The sequence below is a fragment of the Nomascus leucogenys genome, chromosome 24 (genome assembly GCF_006542625.1).
Source record: "Nomascus leucogenys isolate Asia chromosome 24, Asia_NLE_v1, whole genome shotgun sequence".
In the NCBI taxonomy this organism is placed as follows: Eukaryota; Metazoa; Chordata; class Mammalia; order Primates; family Hylobatidae; genus Nomascus; species Nomascus leucogenys.
The window spans coordinates 25,790,600-25,811,413 of record NC_044404.1 but is presented as its reverse complement, the minus strand read 5'-3'; the positions used below and the strand labels follow the sequence as shown (position 1 = coordinate 25,811,413).

At 49.2% G+C, this 20,814-nt stretch overlaps 1 protein-coding gene and 1 pseudogene across 2 annotated transcripts; one reads left to right on the top strand and one right to left on the bottom strand.

The window, feature by feature from the left end:
• Positions 1 to 625: 625 nt before the first annotated feature.
• Positions 626 to 7,591, top strand: STMN1 (stathmin 1). Of its 2 annotated transcripts, none has more exons than XM_003271633.4 (5): positions 626 to 739; positions 2,390 to 2,464; positions 3,302 to 3,474; positions 6,048 to 6,239; positions 6,634 to 7,591. In XM_003271633.4, exons 2-5 carry the CDS (start codon positions 2,452 to 2,454, stop codon positions 6,703 to 6,705), a joined length of 450 nt encoding a protein of 149 aa, XP_003271681.1. In that variant the 5' UTR covers positions 626 to 739; positions 2,390 to 2,451; the 3' UTR covers positions 6,706 to 7,591. The 2 variants fall into 2 exon arrangements, with proteins under 2 accessions (XP_003271681.1, XP_030661635.1); XM_030805775.1 differs by lacking the exon at positions 626 to 739 and adding an exon at positions 2,022 to 2,209.
• An 11,771-nt stretch (positions 7,592 to 19,362) lies between these two features.
• LOC115833050 lies at positions 19,363 to 20,587 on the bottom strand (annotated as a pseudogene).
• Between the last annotated feature and the right edge of the window lie 227 nt (positions 20,588 to 20,814).

The following is a 20,814-nucleotide window of genomic DNA, read 5'->3' as shown; positions in this document are numbered from 1 at the left end:
CGCACAGGTCCCTGGTCACCGGCTCGGGAACCTGAGGATGCTGGCAAGAACGCACACAGTGAGGGAAGGGCCACGCCCGCGACCTGTGGGCTGAGTGGATTAGAAATTACGATGATGTCACAATATGGGTGACACGCTGGTGTCGGTGTAGGGCGACGGGGGCAGGGGGCCCTGCAGGGGCGTGGAGTGGCCTTGTGCTGTCACAGGGGCTCGGGCGTCTTAGGCACCCATGTGGGTGGGGCACTAGAAGGGGCACTGCTCTGTCCGAGTGCTGCCCTTGGGGCGAGGCGGGCACGTGGCTCTACAAGGTGGAGTCCAGGCGGCCAAGGTTTGGAAAGGTAGGGAAGGACCCCCCCCCACCCTCCGCCTGCTCCGCCCTGCCCTTGTTCTAGAGAATGGGGAGCTGGTTCGGACCTAGTCCGGGGTCCACTGCCACGCCCTCTTCCACGGCGAGACCACCTACCTAGTCCCAGGCCCACACCTGGGGATGCTCCCCAGGCGCCCCGCAACCCCCCGCATTGTCCTCCTGCCCTGCCAGCCAGGACTACACTTCCCGAGGTGCTTCGGGGTCCCGGGGGGCGGGGCTCCACGCGGGTTGTGGGGGGCGGGGGCGGCACGTGCCGCTGCTCTCGGCCAATGCGGAGCCCCGCGGGGAGGTCACGTGCCGCTGTTTGGCGCTTTTGTGCGCGCCCGGGTCTGTTGGTGCTCAGAGTGTGGTCAGGCGGCTCGGACTGAGCAGGTGGGTGCGGGGCTCGGAGGAGGCGGCGGCTGGCTGAGGCCAGCAAGAGGGACGCGGTTGGCGGGAGGGGCTGGGCCGTGGCTGCGACCCCCTGCTGCAGGGCGGCGGGCGGGGCTGCGGCCCTCGGAGGAGTTGGTGGGCGGGGGTCGCTCCGCTTTGTGTGTGGCTCGGGCGGAGCCTCGCCTTTGTCCCCGCTCTCTGGGGGCGCGGCTGCTCGTGGGCAGGGGGCTGGGCGATCCTCGGGCGTCCGCTCCGGGGTGCCGTCGAGGAGACAATAGGGGGCGTGGGCCCACGTTTACCTTCCTTCCTCCCCTGCGGGCCCTGCCGGGGTCCCCATTGTCTGAAGGGACGGGGCGGTGCCCCAGGGACCAGCGGCTTTAGGACCAAACTGCGGGCAGCCAGGGCCGCGACCCTTCCTGCGACCGTCCCCTGGCGACTGCAGCTGGTGATTGAGGGGCGGCGCTCCCGGGCCCCACGAGGGTTCTTCTGTCTTCGCGGCCGGACGCGCGGAAAGCTTGGGTGGCGGCAGGTTGGGCATGGGGACGGCGGGAGGCGGTGGCGAGCCCACCGCGGTGCCAGTGGGGGCCCGTTCCCAGGGCCTGCCCCACTCGCTGAACTGTGATGGGGGTGGCGGCGGCGGCGGCGGCCTGGAGTTGTTTTTGGCGGGAGTTGGGGGGGCGTCCGCGCCGGGGGAGTCAGGCAGGGGCGGAGTTACCCGGATTGGACCGTTAGCCCCGCCCACCCCTCCCCTTCCCACGCGCGCGGGCTCTGGGGCGTTGAGTTCGGGGAGATTCGAAAAGGCGCGGGGAGGAAGGGGGCGGGGCCAGGGGCCGGAGCGCAGGGCGTGCTCTGATTGGCCGGGGGCGACCGGTCCTCTTTTCCTCGCCTGGACCAGGGCCACGCCCATCCTGGGTCCGGTGCTGCGTCTAATTCTCTGCTTTTCCTAAATCTTGTTGCTGCCTCTGATTTTAATTCCCAGCTTTTGGGAACCTGTCATCCTACGTTTTTGGTACTAGCTGGCGTCTACAAAAGTCATAATGTTAGAAAGAACAACAAGAGATACAGCATTTTTCATGACATAGCGGCAGCAAATATAAGTCAAAATCTAGAGGTTCATAAACATTTTGCTTGCTGTTGGGCAAGGAAGCTTAAACCTGAGGGACAATAGGAGTTCGACATTATTGGTTACTATTAGCTTGGGCGTTTTCTTATCCACCACGTGAGACACAGACAAAGCAGGGGTGGGTTTTTCATTTGCACAATGAGTTGTAGGCAGTATTAAGATGGCTTCGGGGGCACTGTTGAGTTGAATCTGGAATATCTTCTTACGGTTCCGGGAAAATGTTAAAAGAGTTTATGGGGGAAAAAAATCCTTCACCCTTGTGACTTCGTCTGATTTTAAAAATCCAAGAGTTTTATGACCGAGAAAGCTCAGTTAACTTGATTTTCTGCAACCAATATCATATTCAGGTCATATTTCCCACTGTTTATTTAGTAGATTTTGATAATTTTTTTCGTGGTTAACTTAGACGTCTTCATTCCACGTATTTTTCTGCCGACGTATGTAGATGTGTTGTGAGATCTTTTTTGGGTTGATGACATATAGAAAGGCAAAGAAAGTGATTGCATGTTTTTGAAAATCATTTTCAGGGCTTTCCTTATCCCAGTTGATTGCGCAGAATACACTGCCCGTCGCTTGTCTTCTATTCACCATGGCTTCTTCTGGTAGGTAATCAATTTGGAAAAGCTGAAATCGTGATGGGCTTATGATTTTACATTGAGATGGCTCAGGTCTTCGCCTTTAATTTGGCACTTACGTTTTGGTCTTATCCAAAACCTATTTTATGAATAGGAGAAGAATTTAAAAATGATTATCACTTGAATGTGCCAAGAGCTCATAATTATTGGACAGTTTGGCTTAGTCTGAAGCAAAATTGTGGAGTTTGCACAAGTCTTTTGTTTATGAAAGCGATTGTCAGATACTGATGTCTCAAAACAGTATTAATCCAAAAACGTTGAGCTTTGTTTTTCTGGGAGATGGTTTTTATTTTTTTTGAGACAAGGTCTCACTCTGTTGCCCAGGCGGGAGTGCAGTGGCTTAATTATAGCTCACTGCAGCCTTGACCTCTGGAACTCAAGTGGGCTCAAGCAATTCTCCCACCTCAGCCTCCATAGCATCTGGGACTATCAGCATGGGCCACCACACCCGCCTAATTAAAAAAATTTTTTTTGTAGAGATGGGCTTTCCCTTTGTTGCCCAGGCTGATCTCAAACTTCAGGGCTCAAGGGATCTTCCCATGTTGACCTCCCAAAGTGCTGGGATTATAGGCATAAGCCATGGTACCCAGCCTTGGGAAATGGTATTTAGATAATATCTTGCCTGCAAACACATCTTCCCCTAGTGTCAGTAGGCTGATAGGAATAAAAAGGGGAAAAAACACAACTTTCCTCATCAGCCCTAGTTTAATACATTAAATTGATTTGGGTTTTAGAAAATTATAGTACAGTTTATTAGAATAGGAGAATCCTGGTTTTCTGAATTATAAATATAATCAATTCTAGATATCCAGGTGAAAGAACTGGAGAAGCGTGCCTCAGGCCAGGCTTTTGAGCTGATTCTCAGCCCTCGGTCAAAAGAATCTGTTCCAGAATTCCCCCTTTCCCCTCCAAAGAAGAAGGATCTTTCCCTGGAGGAAATTCAGAAGAAATTAGAAGCTGCAGAAGAAAGACGCAAGGTAAACGACGCAATTCACAGAAAGCAGGATATTAATTTATGTAATGGGCAGATCAATTTTATTTCTGTAACAGGAAGAAAACAGAATTGTAGCTACACTGTGATTATTACTTATGCCAGTGACTGGAAGGAAATACCAGTCCTCATTTATTGAACTCCTGTTCCGTGCCCAGCTCCTTTGCTTATATTTTTCTCCTTTAATACATGGTGTTGCCTCAAATAATGGAAATTAGAAACAGTTTCAGGAATGTTAAGTCGTTTTTCTGCAGTCATACAACTAGTAAGTGTTGGGGTCAGAATTCAAGCCCTGGTCTATCTTAAACCAAAGCTCATGCTTCTCTCATGCTTCCTCTTTGAAAAGATTTGCTGCCAGATGATTCTTTGGCATTTTGGTTTTTTTTTTTTTTTTTGAGACGGAGTCTCGCTCTTGTCACCCTGGCTGGAGTGCAGTGGCGCGATCTCGGCTCACTGCAACCTCCGCCTCCCGGGTTCACGCCATTCTCCTGCCTCAGCCTTTCCGAGTACCTGGGACTACAGGCGCCCGCCACCACGCCCGGCTAATTTTTTGTATTTTTAGTAGAGACGGGGTTTCACCGTGGTCTCGATCTCCTGACCTCGTGATCCGCCCGCCTCGGCCTCCCAAAGTGCTGGGATTACAAGCGTGAGCCACCGCGCCCGGCCGGTTTTGTTTTTTTGAGAGCTGTACAATAAAGACTTTTTTTTTTTTTTTTTTTTTTTTTTTGAGACGGAGTCTCGCTCTGTCGCCCAGGCTGGAGTGCAGTGGCGCAATCTCGGCTCACTGCAAGCTCCGCCTCCCGGGTTCACGCCATTCTCCTGCCTCAGCCTCTCTGAGTAGCTGGGACTACAGGCGCCCGCCACCACGCCCGGCTAATTTTTTGTATTTTTAGTAGAGACGGGGTTTCACCGTGGTCTCGATCTCCTGACCTCGTGATCCGCCCGCCTCGGCCTCCCAAAGTGCTGGGATTACAAGCGTGAGCCACCACGCCCGGCTAATAAAGACATTTTAAATTGCTAGTGTGATTATGTCATTCAGCTGGTATCATGGTAGCTTTTCTCTTATCTAAACAATCCTATTATAACTATCTTTAAAAGCTAATCAGAAGAATCAAATATTAATATGCTAGTTGTAGAAAATTTGGGAAATACAGAAATTTATAAACGGGAATTAAAAGTATTCATTATCCCACTTCCCAGAAGCAACCAGTGTTAACATTTTGGTGTGTTTCTTTCCATTCAGTGTTACTCATTAACAACTGTACGTAACTTTTCATTGAACTCCCTTTCCCAACAACCCTGATAGGATTGATTTTAAAGCTGAGGCAAGTAAGGCACAAAAGGTAAGGTAATAACCTTCCCCAGACCAGCATAGTGTGATTTGTAGTATACACACACACCTGCCCGAAGAGCCTCAGTGCTTACACTAAGGAGTCGTCTTCTATACTTCTATGTAATAGTGTGAGTTCATGGAGTAGGAGGAAGAAATACAACCAAAGGTTGGAGAGTGGAAAGCTTTTTAGACATCAACCCTGGCCCTGTAGTCATTAGCCTGTGCTTTACATAGTAACTGGCTAAATATAGTGAAACTCCCATCATGACTAGGATTTGGCAGAAGAGAATCAGTAGCACCAGTGGCAGATGCTCTGTGGTTATCCTGCAAGTCAGTGGTTCCAATGTGTTTTGAATATGTTTTGAGAACAAGTTGTTCTGTTGAAGGGGTCATACCAAGGTATGGTCTGGTAATTAATGCAGTTTCCTGAGACAAAAGCTAATAAGCCTTTTCCTTGAAACAAATTTTTCTGTCTTAAATAGTAATCTACAGGCTTAGTCTTAAATTTCCTGTCATTGTTTTATCAGTTATGGTTAAAATTTTTACAATGAGCTAGTTTTCTTTGGGTAGCTTTTGACGTTAATTAGTGAAATTCTTTACAATAAAAGTGCCACTACCAAGTACATATTCCTCAAGTCATCCAGATACCATTAAGCAGTAAATCTTACAAGGATTTCCTTAAGGACTAATTGGGTAAGAGATTTCTGAACAGATAAGCACTTTTCCAAAGTTAAATACAAATACTAGAAAAAATATCATTTTCACAGTATTTTATGACAGGAATAATTCAGGTCCTAATTTCAGTGTTATTTAAAGGGACCTTATTTTCTGCCCCTTTTCAGTCCTCTTAGTAAATTATTTTTATTGTAATTTTAACTAATGCTGAATACATTTTATTTTTTGAGGCACAGTCTCTGTCACCCACGGTGGAGTACAGTGGCGTAATCTCGGCTCACTGCAACCTCCGCCTCCTGGGTTCAAGCAATTCTCCTGCCTCAGCCTCCCAAGTAGCTTGGACTACAGGCACCCGCCACCATGCCCGGCTAATTTTTGTATTTTTAGTATAGGTGGGATTTCCCCATGTTGGCCAAGCTGGTCTTGAACTCCTGACCTCAAATGATCCACCTACCTTGGCCTCCCAAAGTGCTGGGATTACAGGCGTGAGCCACCACGCCCAGCCTGAATACATTTTAGAGTGCCTACCCTATTAAACTTTTTTTTTCCAGTCCCATGAAGCTGAGGTCTTGAAGCAGCTGGCTGAGAAACGAGAGCACGAGAAAGAAGTGCTTCAGAAGGCAATAGAAGAGAACAACAACTTCAGTAAAATGGCAGAAGAGAAACTGACCCACAAAATGGAAGCTAATAAAGAGAACCGAGAGGCACAAATGGCTGCCAAACTGGAGCGTTTGCGAGAGAAGGTTGGTTTCTTACCTTGTAAAAGGGTTGAGCTTGGAGTTTGATGCACCAGTGAGTTGGCTTGAACTAAGTGCTTTGATAAAAGATGTTTGGTGTCTTTTTGTCATCCATTTTGGGGCTTAACATGTTAAATGAAAGGTATATTTTAAGATGGAATCTTCAGTAATTCCCAGCATAATTGCACAGTCCTTGGAAGACCAGTAGGCAGCTTGTTAGGTTCTACAAGGGACCCAGGAGATTAGATGATGTCTCAGAACTTAAATTGTGTCGTTCCCACAGGCTGTAATATACGCACCGAGGTTGTGTTGGGCCTCTCTGAGGTGGGGGCTGGGGGTTGTGACTTGACAGGCTTTTTTTTTTTTTTTTGACTGATGACACCTTACCCTTCCTTTACAGGATAAGCACATTGAAGAAGTACGGAAGAACAAAGAATCCAAAGACCCTGCTGACGAGACTGAAGCTGACTAATTTGCTCTGAGAACTGACTTTCTCCCCATCCCCTTCCTAAATATCCAAAGACTGTACTGGCCAGTGTCATTTTATTTTTTCCCTCCTGACATATTTTAGAAGCTAATGTAGAACTGTATAGGTAGATCAGACTGTAAGATGTTGTTTTAGGGGCTAAAGGGGAGAAACTGAAAGTGTTTTACTCTTTTTCTAAAGTGTTGGTCTTTCTAATGTAGCTATTTTTCTTGTTGCATCTTTTCTACTTCAGTACACTTGGTGTACTGGGTTAATGGCTAGTACTGTATTGGCTCTGTGAAAACATATTTGTGAAAAGAGTATGTAGTGGCTTCTTTTGAACTGTTAGATGCTGAATATCTGTTCACTTTTCAATCCCAATTCTGTCCCAATCTTACCAGATGCTACTGGACTTGAATGGTTAATAAAACTGCACAGTGCTGTTGGTGGCAGTGACTTCTTTCGAGTTAGGTTAATAAATCAAGCCATAGAGACCCTCCTGGTTGATACTTGTTCCAGATGGAGCCTTTGGGGCTGGTAGAAATACCCAACGCACAAATGACCGCACGTTCTCTGCCCTCAGTTTCTTGCCCCAGTGTGGTTTGCATTGTCTCCTTCCACAATGACCACTTTGTTTGGATGCCTCAGCCCAGGTCAGCTGTTACTATATTCTTTCAGATGTTTATTTGCAAACAAGCATTTTTTGTTCTGTGTCCCTTTTAAAAGGCAGATTAAAAGCACAAGCGTGTTTCTAGAGAACAGTTGAGAGAGAATCTCAAGATCCTACTTGGCGGTTTGCTTGCTCTACGTTACAGGTGGGGCATGTCCTCATCCTTTCCTGCCGTAAAAGCTATGACGCGAGAATCAGATTAATAAAACTTCATGTGCTGCTGTAGCAACTCCTGTGAAATGACTAAAGGGAACCTTAATTATTTCTAAAGTAGCATTTGACTCCGGTGGTTAAGGTTGGCAGATACGTCATCTTGTATCCAGAGGCTGTAATAGTCCCCATTGTCAGTGCTTTGCCTCTCAATTCAGGGAACGCCTTTGGCAGCTTTCCTGTGCTATTTGGGAAATAGCCTAATCATACATATTTTGTGCCTCTCAGACATCTGTATAAAGCTCTTGGAAGCCAAGCACTTAGCAGCAAAAGATGATTGCTAATACTGCGGCGGAGTCCACGTGTGGCTAACGCATGTGCCTCTGCTGCTTGGGCTGTATCTTGAGATTGGGGTTTTACTAGACTTATTCATGAGAACAGTAACAGCCTACCTCAACTTACCTCCTAAGACTGTTAGGATTAAATGGGTTTGTGGCAAGAGAGCACACTTAGAACATAGATATTTAGCATTCCATATAAATCACGATTACTGTTTTCAACCAGAGGCTGAGTGATCTAAGTTTATACTCTCCAGTTGGAAATTAATGCAGTTTTTATATTCCTTAAATTGACTTTTAAATTTACTTAAATGATCAATCAGAGGAATTCTGAACAAAGCTTGGTTTAAAGAGTTACGCCCATGTAGGGCAAATAGGAGCAAGTGCAAGTATAGCTGAATACAACAATAGGTTCTGAGCAATATCTAAACCAAGAGGACAGGAAGAGGCTTGTGTGCAGTGGTGCAGCACAGTTCATCTTCGCTCCTGTCTCTGGCACATAGTAGGTGCTCTGGAATCTTTAAAATACCAGTTCTGAGTAGATGGGAATATAAAGAGGGCCTGAGGGTAGAAACTTGGCATAATGATACGAGGTGTCCTACAAGTGGCAGTGAGCTTTTGTTCATCTAAGACATTTCGGGAGAGAAACTGGCCTCAGGAGAAAGCAAGGGAAGGATCAACATAGGCCTGAAAGGATGCCCCGTCAGTTACCACCCATCCCATGGTGGCCCTGACTTCCTATCAGAGGGCGATCCTGAGCCCCTGCCTTGTGACAGGCTTAAGTCACAGGAAACTGAAGGGGATGCATCTTACCACAGAAATAGAAGCTCTGGCTTTTCTATTTCACCTTGACCTTTGGAGAAGCACTTAGTCCTGGGCCCCCATTTTCTCCTGGATAAAATGAGACGGCTGGGGGAGATAAGTAACTTTCACTCCCCCATTCTTTGCATCTGGCTTGGAGTGAAGAGGAGGAGCGTTGGCACCTACAAGCTTCTGGGGAAGTGTCTCTTGGTATGCCTTCCTGGGCCCGGTGTTCTCTGCCGTCACGGGAGTCTGTGTCTGTCCCAGTGGGGCCAGCCTCTCCCGGCAGCACTTCCAATAGGTTGGCCTAATAAGGCCAGAGTGGTTTGACAAGCAGTCGGGGCTGTCACCAAGGAGCAGACTCCATTCCTTTTGTCTTGAATGGAAAATTAAGGCTTGTCCCTTCCTGAGGATTTTGTACTTGAGCCTTATGGTTGACTGGGCTCAGTGGAGAGAGGTTTGAAGTACGTGAAAGAGGCCCTTAAATTAACATTTGACAAGCACCTAGATTGTGCTCCACACTGGCCTACGTGCTAGGGATGGAGAAAAGATGGGGTGGCGCTAGCATATCACGTGCCCATGTGAGGGGAAGGAGAGCTGTAGAATGCTTACCTGAGAGTGAGGCTCTCGACCACATATTTGTACTCACCAGGGTGCTTTAGTGCTTTGGTGAAAGGAGTGACCAGAGAGGGCTTTGTGGTCTGGGAAGCTTTGAGAGGAGAAAAGACTTGAGCTTGTCCTTTCAGAAGTCAGATGAACCTTCCAAGCCAAACCCCAATGAAGCACTTAATTTTTAAACACTTAATAAGCCTGTGATTGCCACATGCACAGAGGACCTGGCATAGTTAATGGCCTTTGGCAGGCCCTCCAGGCACGCCCCCTCCCCATTTCTTTATTCTAAGCAGCCGAGGCTCTTTGAAGGCTTTTGAACGTGGGGGCTGCAGTGGTCAGCAACAAAACCATTTTAAGGAAGAGAAAGTAGAGGCAGGGTGAGTTGACCGGAGAGTGGCTGCCATTCAGGCTACGGTGGCCATGGTGGCTGTTGGGGCAGCACAGGGATGAGGTGGGAGGGCCTGCTGGGCTCTGGAACGATCCATGTGACTGATACTGCACTGAGGAACTGGGACATGTGCTCTCAACTTGGGAAGCTGGAGGAGAAAAATCACTCCACTTGGGAGAATGGCAGTGCCACTATTTACTGAGCACTTAACGTCCAGGCATCGTGTTTTCTCCACCATACAGAGAAGTGAACAGGCAATGTAAGGTACCCAAGGTCCTAAGCTAGTAGGAGAAGCTTACCTAGGCAGACCTGCTCTAGGCCCTGCACAGGGAGGGGGGCTGCTCTGACAGCTCAGCATCCCCTTGTTGCCCGGAACAATTCTCCTCTGCCTCAGACCTGCTCACAAGACTCAGTGAGCAGATGAAAGCCCTACTATTCAGCCGGTCCCACATCCTTAAAAAGGCAGGGCCTGTTATCCTTGCGTGCCTTGGAGTGAGGTCTCATCCCCCACCCCCAGCACTTTTATAAAGGTGCTCCTGTCTACTCTGTATCATTCTCCCAGTGGAGACTTCTGATTTTCAGTGATGTTTTAGCTGTCCCGGTAAACATGTGCACTCAGATGACAGTTTGGCTGCCTTACTGCGAATTCATTTGTTTGAATCACTGTTAAATGTGGTTCATTTAGGAATGCAGAAGATAAAGGCCAAGTTTTTTTTTCTTTTCTTTTTTTTTTTTTTGAGACAGTCTTGCTCTGTTGCCCAGGCTGGAGTGCAGTGGCACGATCTTGGCTCACTGCAACCTCCGCCTCCCCGGTTCAAGCGATTCTCCTGCCTCAGCCTCCCAAGTAGCTGGGATTACAGGCACACACCACCGTGCCTGGCTAATTTTTGTATTCTTAGTAGAGACAGGGTTTCACCATGTTGGCCAGGCTGGTCTTGAACTCTTGACCTCATGATCTGCCTGCCTCGGCCTCCCAAAGTGCTGGGAATACAGGGATGAGCCACCGCACCCAGCCAGGCCAAGTTTCTTATAGAAGAGCTTCCCCCTTTGGGTGGAGGTTGGACTAGATGCCCTAGAAATTCCCTTCCAAATCCAAGACTGTGATTCTCTACAGGGTTGGACTGCAGACCACCTGAGATCAGAGACCACGTCACAGACACAGAGCTGAACTCCAAGGACCCAGACACATTGCTGGTGAGCCCAGTCTCTTGACACTTGCCTCCTCCCTTTTTGCCCAGGTGAAACAAAGGTCCAAAATGTCCCTGTGGCTGAGGCCTCTGCCAGCAGAAGCTGGTGTTCTGTACTTAAGGGCGTAGGAAAGGGTTTCTGACTTGTTTCGTACATGCACTTAGATTTTTAAAACTTAGTTGTAGGGTTTGATGAGCTCCAAAATGCAGCAGCTTCGTGGAAGGGCTCTGGTTCATAGCTAGAAAGGCCTGGCCTTCTTCCATCGTGGCCAAGAGCAGAGCAGTACCTTCCCAGTCCTTGGGCACCATATCCTACTGAGACAAGTAGGCTGCTGAAATTGGATCCATAGGAAGAAAAAACAGACAGGAAATGAGCCAGCTACCTCATTGCAGCCGTCTCTACAGAAGAGGACTGAGCCTCTCCCGGGCCTGGAGCTTCCAATCCCTGTGGCCTCCTGCTCCCCTCTCTGGCAAAAAGCCCCAGTATTCACTGGGATGGGGAGGTCCCCATGCTAAGCCTAGCCTCCCCTCTTCCCTGCTCTCACAGCTCTCTACTTAGTAGCAGCAACTAATAATTATTTGCATTGTCTCAGTGAATCCCCAGAACAACCCTATGAGGTTATCATGGCCATTCCATAGGTGAGAAGTAAGGCAACTGGACCTAGATTAGGGGATTTACCTAAAATGACAACTAGCAAGCAGTAGAGTCAGGACTCAAACCCAGACTTTTAACCCCCATGCTGTACTGCAACTCCTCATGTATCACAAGTGTTACTCATTAATTCAAGTGTCTCCCCAGCTAGAATGTAGGGTCCCTGAGAGCAGGGACTCCTCCTGTCACATTCACCACTGGATCTCCTGGCTTGTGGTGGGAGGTTAATGTGCTAGATTAAATAATGATGAGTGGCTGGGTAGCTCCCACGGTCTACCTCAGGGCACTGGCTTTGTCCTCATCCTTTGTGGACCCCATGTGGAGTAAACCCGATTTTCTAGAAGCAAATGATGGGTCTGCACCAGCTTTGCAGATGGCTCTGAGGTGTACAATCCTTAATGGAATCCTCCCGGATCTGAACGCACAAACTGGTGGCCTGCAGCCAATGATGAACCATAGGCATGTTGCGTTCAGCCCATGCTGTGTTTTAAATTGTTGAATTAGCTGACAATTCCATGTGAAAATCTGATTTCAAGCTTATCTTGAAAAAAGCTGTCAGATCTGGCAACCCTAGGCTTGCAGTCCCACCCAGCGGCCGTCAGCGGACTCTGGGCAGTTGCTGCCCCCTCGAGGCGGGACTTGTGTTCTGCAGCTCTCCATCCCCTTGGGCCCACCCACTTCTGTCTTTCACTGGATCCGCCCTGCCCCTGCTGGAGGCCCAGCGTTTGCAGTCCCTGACACAGAGAACAGTAACTCCATCACGCCAAGTCAGCCAAACTCTTCTTTAGATCAAAAGTCCAATCAGTATAAAAGGACGTATAATAGCCTGTAATCCCAGCACTTTGGGAGGCCGAGGCGGGCAGATCACGAGGTCAGGAGATTGAGACCATCCTGGCTAACACGGTGAAACCCCGTCTCTACTAAAAATACAGAAACAAGATTAGCCGGGCGTGGTGGCGGGTGCCTGTAGTCCCAGCTACTCGGGAGGCTGAGGCAGGAGAATGGCGTGAACCTGGGAGGTGGAGGTTGCAGTGAGCATGGCTCACGCCACCGCACTCCAGCCTGGGCAACAGAGCGATACTGTGTCTCAAAAAAAAAAGGACGTATAATAAAAGTGAATCTCCCTCCCTCCCAGGTCACCTAGCTGTCTCCCGTGTCTCCTTCCAGAGATGTGCTGTACCTCTAAGCCCAGTCACCAAACACTTGCTGGCACCTCTATGGGCCAGACACCAGCTGGGTATCAGGATCACATGGTACTTTTTCTTTTTTTTTTTTTTTTGGAGACAGAGTCTGGCTCTGTCCCCCAGGCTGGAGTGCAGTGGCACCATCTCGGCTCACTGCAAGCCATTCTCCTGCCTCAGCCTCCCGAGTAGCTGGGACTACAGGCGCCCGCCACCATGCCCTGCTAATTTTTTTGTATTTTTAGTAGAGACGGGGTTTCACTATGTTGGCCAGGATGGTCTCGAACTCCTGACCTCGTGATCCGCCCACCTCGGCCTTCCAAAGTGCTAGGATTACAGGCTTGAGCCACCGCGCCCGGCCTCATGGTACTTTTTCAAAATATGAGACTCGGGACCCTCAGACCTTTGGAGGTAGAATTTCTAAAATTGGAACCAGCCTGTGGCTGGGTGTGGTGGCACACACCTGTAATCTCAGCACTTTGGCAGGCCAAGGAGGGAGGATCACTTGAGCCCAGGAGTTAGAGACCAGCCTTATTTAGAGACATAGCGAGATTCTGTCTCTAAATAATTAAAAAATAAAAGTAAATAAAAATAAAATTGGAGCCCCAGTGTCTAGAATTTCTTTTTTCAGACAGGGTCTCTCTCTCTCTGTCATCCAGGCCAGAGTGCAGTGGTGCAAACACAGCTCACTGCAGCCTCAACATCCTTGGCTCAAGCAATCCTCCAACCTCAGTTTCCAGAGTAGCTTGGACTATAGGTGCATGCCACAATGGCCAGCTAATTTTTGTATTTTTTGTAGAGATGAGATTTCACCATGTTGCCCAGGCTGGTCTCGAACTCCTGAGCTCAAGCAATCCACCAGCCTTGACCTCCCAGAGTGCTGGGATTACAGGCACAAGCCACTGTGTCTGGCCTAGATTTTTTTTTTTTAAGCCAACGTTTCTGTTGCTCACCTAGGCAGAGACCCCTCTACTCAGGATGCAGCATCTAAACACCATTGCCATCTCTCCAGTCCCCGACAGCCTGGTGGAGATGGGCCTGCAGCCGCACCCATCACAGCCCCTGCTCACAGTGTGCAGACTGTACCCTGCACAGGAGATCTCACCAACGATATGTGGGGCCTGAAATCCAGTCATACCCTACAACCAAGGCACACATTACATTCCCTCATCTTCCCAGGAATAGGCACCACTTCCTAATTTACCGTATTACCCATTCAATACAAACACAAGGAGACCTGTGCTCCGCTGTGGGACACAGATAGGGGCTCCTCAGGATGCAGGCCCAGGATGACTTCCTGTAGGAGATAATGCTTGGGCCAAGTTTGGTTTAGGGAGTAGAAGCAAAGAAGTCACCTCTCTACTCTTTACCTCCCTAACCCAGGCTACCCCACCCCACAACTCCCTGTGGTTATGAGGGATACCACCATTCTCCTGGCCACTGACAGGGACACTTTAATAACAGTACACATTGGCTGGGCGCAGTGGCTCACACCTGTCATCCCAGCACTTTGGGAGGCCGAGGTGGGCGGATTACCTGAGGTCAGGAGTTTGAGACCAGCTTGGCCAACATGGTGAAACCCCATCTCTGCTAAAAATACAAAAATTAGCCAGGCGTGTTGGCAGGTGCCTGTAATCCCAGCTACTTGGGAGGCTGAGGCAAGAGAATTGCTTGAACCTAGGAGGCGGAGGTTGCAGTGAGCCGAGTTCACACCATTGCACTCCAGCCTGGGCAACAAGAACAAGACTGTGTCTCAAAAAAAATAAATAAAAACCAGTGCACATCAAGAAGGCCCTTGGGGACAGCTGGGGCATAAGTAGGTATCAGCCATACATCAGAGCAGTGTGCCTGCCCTGGGCTGCTTGGGGTTGACCAGCTTGGTGTCCAGAAATGCCTGCTGGAGGGAGTCGTGGTACAGGAACCTTGTGCTCTTGGAAGGTCTCCTGAGAGGCCCTGCAAAGCCAGAGTCCCTCTTAGCAGCTCGGATCAGCGCTATCAAAGTGTAGCTCGGGGATTGCTGCCAGCATACAAACTTTTACTGGTCTGCAGCGAGATAAGTACAGAAATTGAAAGTAAGCATTTAGAAACTTTTATAACAATTTTACAAGGTCTTGTCAAATGTTATTAAAACGAAGCCGAGGCTAGAATTTCATCTTTTTCATTTCTTTTTTTCTATTTAAACAAATTGTAGTAAAATATAGATAATATAAATGTACCATTTTAGCCATTTTTGAGCATACAATTTAGTAGCAGTAAGTGCTTTCACAGTATAGTGTAACCGCTAGTATTATATAGTATTCTATAGTATATATTTTTAAAATTGTACAGAAGTATTAAGTTAGCAGCAGATTAAACATTTTTTTCTTTTTTTTTTTTTTTTTTGAGACGGAGTCTCGCTCTGTCGCCCAGGCTGGAGTGCAGTGGCGCAGTCTCGGCTCACTGCAAGCTCCGCCTCCCGGGTTCACGCCATTCTCCTGCCTCAGCCTCCAGAGTAGCTGGGACTACAGGCGCCCGCCACCACGCCCAGCTAATTTTTTTTGTATTTTTAGTAGAGACGGGGTTTCATCGTGGTCTCGATCTCCTGACCTCGTGATCTGTCCGCCTCGGCCTCCCAAAGTGCTGGGATTACAAGCGTGAGCCACCGCGCCCGGCCTAAACATTTTTTTTCTTAAATTGAGCTTGAGAAGCGCTGGCCTAAATGGTAACCTGTGGGGAAGCCTTGATGGTTTGGAGGCTCCTAACTGAGTCCATTGCTTGGCTTTTCTCCCCAAATCGCGGAGTGGAGTTAGGTCCCAGAGAACGGCGCGGGCTGAGGCCAAAGCTCCCACCGGGCTAGAAAACTGGGCAGACGGGCCGGGCGCGGTGGCTCACGCTTGTAATCCCAGCACTTTGGGAGGCCGAGGCGGGCGGATCACGAGGTCAGGAGATCGAGACCACGATGAAACCCCGTCTCTACTACAAAATACAAAAAATTAGCCGGGCGTGGTGGCGGGCGCCTGTAGTCCCAGCTACTCGGAGAGGCTGAGGCAGGAGAATGGCGTGAACCCGGGAGGCGCGCCACTGCACTCCAGCCTGGGTGACAGAGCGAGACTCCGTCTCAAAAAAAAAAAGAAAAAAAAAAGAAAACTGGGCAGACGGGCACCACCCTTGCACCCTTGGAGGGAAGCCAGCCAGGCCCTGCAAAGCCTGGGGTAGTGCTGTCCCGTGTGCGTGGGCCAGGAAGGCTAGATGAGAGGCCCGGGGGCGTTTGGTTTAGAGGCCCAGCAGGCTTTCCTTCTGACTCCGTGGAGGGAGGCGGTTGTTCAGAATCTCAGGAATCTCAGCTCCAGCTGGGAGGACCCTCGGCGACTCAGCCATGGTGGCATCTACCCTCCTTGTTTAAAGAAGGAATCTGAGGTAAGAGAGAAAGAACTGGTTCGAGGTTGCAACCAGTTAGTGATGTAGTGATGGTCTCAAATACGGGCCTTTTAATTCCTAGGCAGAGGCAGGGCAGAGATTTTTAATTTATTTATTGTTTTTTTTTTTAAAGACAGTCTTGCTCTGTCTCCCAGGCTGGAATGCAGTGGCGCAATCTCGGCTCACTGCAACCTCTGCCTCAGCCTCCCGAGTAGCTGGGATTGCAGGCACCCCACCACCATGCCCAGCTAATTTTTGTATTTTTAGTAGAGACGAGGTTTTGCCACGTTGGCCAGGCTAGTCTTGTACTCGACCTCAGGTGATTCGCCCACCTCGGCCTCCCAAAGTGCTGGGATTACAGGTGTGAGCCACAGCGCCTGGCCTAATTTATTTTTAATTTTTAAATTTTTCTCAGACTTTAGTGAGCATAAGAATGGGCAGAGATTTTTAGAGTCACACAGAATAGTATTCTGGTTCTGGCTCTAAGAGCTCTTCAGGGGGCTTGGGCACCCATACCCTCATCTGTAAACTGCAGAGACCCCCTCACAGGCTGCATGAGTATTGAGCCCAGTGCTGAAACGCCCAGCACAGGGCTGGCCCCTCACTGCCCAGTGTTCCTGCCAGCTTCGTGGGTCTTCCCAGCCTGCCATTTCCCCCTCATTGTGTGTGTTGGTGGTGGGGGGGTGAGGGCGGGCAGAGGAAGGCAGATCCTCTTCCCCAGAATGAGGACAGCAGGGGGCTCACAGCCTGCTGCACTAGGCCCACCTCCACAGCCCTGTCCCCACTGGCCTTCTCTCTGTACTTGCCTCTGCCAACTCTCTGGGTCTTTGGCCTTTCTTTCCAAGATGCAGAACGTTTGTAAAATGAAGGGGTTGGACCGGAAGAACTCATAAGTCCACTTTGAGAAGGGGAAGCTAAAGTTCAGATGCCTTAAAGTTCTGTGTGTTTTCTAGGAGGTCGAAACTCCCAGCATATCTGACTGGGCTGCCCCCGGGGACTGGGACATCTGCTTTTGTGTCACCTGGTTCCATCATTTCTCCCTCCTCTCTTTTCTTTTTCTTACATGACTGAAGTTGTTTGAGCTCTTAAACAATTTGCCGTGCATTGTATAGGCATTTTACATAATCCATCTGATTTTTTTTTTTAACATGGAGTTTTGCTCTTGTTGCCCAAGCTGGAGTGCAATGGCATGATCTCGGCTCACTGCAACCTCCATCTCCTGGGTTCAGGCAATTATCCTGCCTTAGCCTCCCAAGCAGCTGGGATTACAGGTGCCTGCCACCATGCCCGGCTAATTTTTGTATTTTTAGTAGAGATGGGGTTTCGCCATGTTGGTCGAGCTGGTCTTGAACTCCTGACCTCAGGTGATCCAGCCACTTCGGCCTCCCAAAGTGCTGGGATTACAGACATGAGCTGCTGTGCCCGGCCCTGATTGAATCCTTAAAACAACCTTGTGAAGTAAATACTATTCTCTTTTATCCCATTTTATAGATGAGGAAACTGAGGTTCAGAGAGGGTTAGGTCACTTATCCACTGCTAATTAGAGGCAGAGCCAGCAGGCTGCTTGCTCTCTCAATGCCATTTTCCAGATGGCGGGGTCCCATTCTGGCCTGAATTCATGGGGCTCAATATGGCAATGCCTCTGCTCACCTCTTCTTTCCGGTTTTTTCCAAAGGTCTCTGACTCAGCCCCCCCGATATGCTCGCCTAGCAGGATCTCCCCGGCTGCTGGGTCTGTCCCGCAGACACTGGCCGACCGACAGATGAAATGAGTAGTCAGACAGGTATGCAGCGTGACAGCAGCAGCTGGACGACTGCCTGGCTCTAGTGGCCGGAGAGGAGCCCCGAGAAGCTGGAGCTGCTTGCTTTTATTCCGTGCAGGCACAATGCCGAAAACCTGGAGCCAACACAACCTGCAGGTAATTCACATTTATTCTTCCCCTTTCAGGGAACTTCATGTGCAGATAATCAGAGGTCAGTTTCTGGTCAAGATAAGTAAACAAGCCTGTTTAGAATAAATTCCCCCACACCCCCTTGTACCTTACTCCTTGCCCTCTGCCTCAGGGTTATGGAACAGCTGCCTTCAGCTGTTCTCTCCTGGGGCTTTGCAGAGCCCTCTGACCCTTCAGAAGGCCTGCTCCTTTTCCCTCTAGTTTCTCCCACCACTGGCTGATCTCCTACACTGGGCAATCAGGGAAGAGGGCTGGGATGTTGGTTCCAGTTTCTGACATACCTCACGTGTTGCGTTCCCTACCCCAAGCTCCTTCCTCTCCTTTCTCTTTAGATCTTCAAGAGCTAGAAGGTTCCCTAAGAGACCACCCAAAACAAGCCTCTCCATCCACGTATTCATTGAATGAATACACATCCAATCCTCCTACTTACCAGGCAGTGTTAAGGAGGGCCTGAGGATACAGCCATGAACAAGGCAGACAAGGTCTCTGCCCTTGTTTACATCCTGGGGGAGGAGAGAGACTATAAAAGAGAGTAGGATGAGTGCTGTGAGGATGAAAAGGGCGATATAACAGACAATGGCTGTGGGCAGGTGCAGGATGTTCCTGGCAAAGGGAACTGCTAATGCCAAGGCCTGAGGGCCGGAACTAGCAGGTGTGAGGAAGAAGCCTAAGTGAGGCCCTCTTGGCTGGATGAGGTGGGCAAGGGGGACCCCATACAAGGAGGTGCTCAGGGTCCAGCTGTGTAGCCTGGGGCCAGGGCAGGGTTTGGTTATAGTCTGCATGACGCAAAGTTTCGAAGGGCTTTCAGGGGGGAGTGATGTGATCAGATTACGTGTGTAAAGAATTCTTCAGCCACCAGGGGGAGAATGGATGGTAAGGAGAGCCGGAGTGCACAAGGGAGAGAGATGAGAGTGGCTTGGACAGTGAGGTGGAGGGTCATGGTCAGATTCAGGATCTAGGTCATGGTGAAGCTAACAGGACTGTTGGACTGGATGTGGGCATGCAGTGAGGGCTGACTCTTGGGCTTTTCACTTGGGGATCTGAATGAAGGGGGGTGCCATCTACTCAAACAAGCCTGGAGAAGGAGTAGGTGTGGGGGGATGGGTGGAGGGGAACTATGGTTTCATTTGGCCATCATGGCAGACCTTGCCGGCTGCTGTCCCAGGACTGAGTCTCTCCTCCCTTATAACAGAAACCTGAAAAGTGTTTTATTTTGTTGTTGTTGTTTGAAATGAAAGGTCTCACATATTTATTACTGAACCCAGCCAACCAATGCATTCATAACAGATTCAGAGAGGAAAAATATATTCCCAATAAAACATGTGTAACTGCAGATAACGGTGACATTTTCAGCTTGATTTGGTAACGTGATTGTGACCTTCAGACAGCATAAATGTGTGTGCCATCTCATGTGCAGTTCCTTAGAGACCCAGCTTGGTTCTTCTCCGATGTCTCCTTTTGGAGTTGTACCTGATTTTATTGCCAGTTTTCATCCTAATCCACTGGGGAATGGAACAATTTTGCTTTTGTTTCTTGACCAGGAATTGCTTAATCCTGAAAGTCTTGTGAGAAGACATGGCAAGAAGCAGAGTCAAGCACACACCACGATGGCGGAGAAAGGGAGAGAGGGGCCATTGTTTTTGTTGTTGTTAAGTAGTCACCTGTCTGGCTCCTTCTTGTACCCTTTGCCCTTTTCCCATCCTCCTTTTTCCTGGAACAGAGACGTGATACCTAGAAGGACAGCAGCCATCTTGTGATCATCAGGGTAAAAGTCACATGATGGCTGGGACAGGGAGATGGATAGATCCTGGGTCCTTGATAATATCATTGAGCTGACATACCGGTCTAGGCAAGTTGATCATTTTACTTGTTTAAGCCACTGTTTTTGAGCCACCACACCTGGCCCATTGTGGCTTTTCATTGCTTGCTGCTGAATGAAGTCATAGCTGATGGAGTCATGTTGAGTTCAAGATTTTTGGAGGAGGGACATGGGTCTAGGGAAGGAGGATAGGTTACCCCTATACACTGAGCTAGTCAACCCAGGGTTCAGTTATTTATTCATTCAAGAAATATTTATTGAGGACCTCTATGCATCAGCACTATCCCAGGTGCCGAGAATTTAGCAGCAAATAAAGCAAAGGATCCTCACCCTTGAGGAGTTTGCATTCTGCTGTAATCAAGAAGCCAGCCTGACTTATGGGCAATTGCATTTCATTCAATCCCAAGGATGGTGGGGTTTGCGGTGTGAACAGGTGATGGTGGTCGGGCACGGCGTGTCTATTCCCACAGCCCTCCTCAGCCACTCGCAATGTTAGCAAATCAAAATGGCCAACATGTTTCTCCAGTGTTTCCTAAGAGCCAAGCACTGTGCTGTGTTCTATCTCCGAGGGAGGTGTTCTGATTATCCCCATGTTATAGGAAGGTTAAGAAAGCAGCTCTAGTCACACAGCTAACCAGCGGTTGTGCTAGATTTAAACCCAGGGCTTTCTGACTCTAGAAATTCACTGACCCCCTCCCACCCCCGGGCAACCTCTTTAAAAAAAAAAACAACAACAAGGGCCGGGCACGGTGGCTCACGCCTGTAATCCCAGCACTTTGGGAGGCCGGGGTGGGTGGATCACGAAGTCAAGAGATCGAGACCATCCTGGCCAAAACGGCGAAACCCCGTCTCTACTAAAAGTACAAAAATTAGCTAGGCACGGTGGCACGCGCCTATAGTCCCAGCTACTCGGGAGGCTGACGCAGGAGAATCACTTGAACTCGGGAGGCGGAGGTTGCAGTGAGCCAAG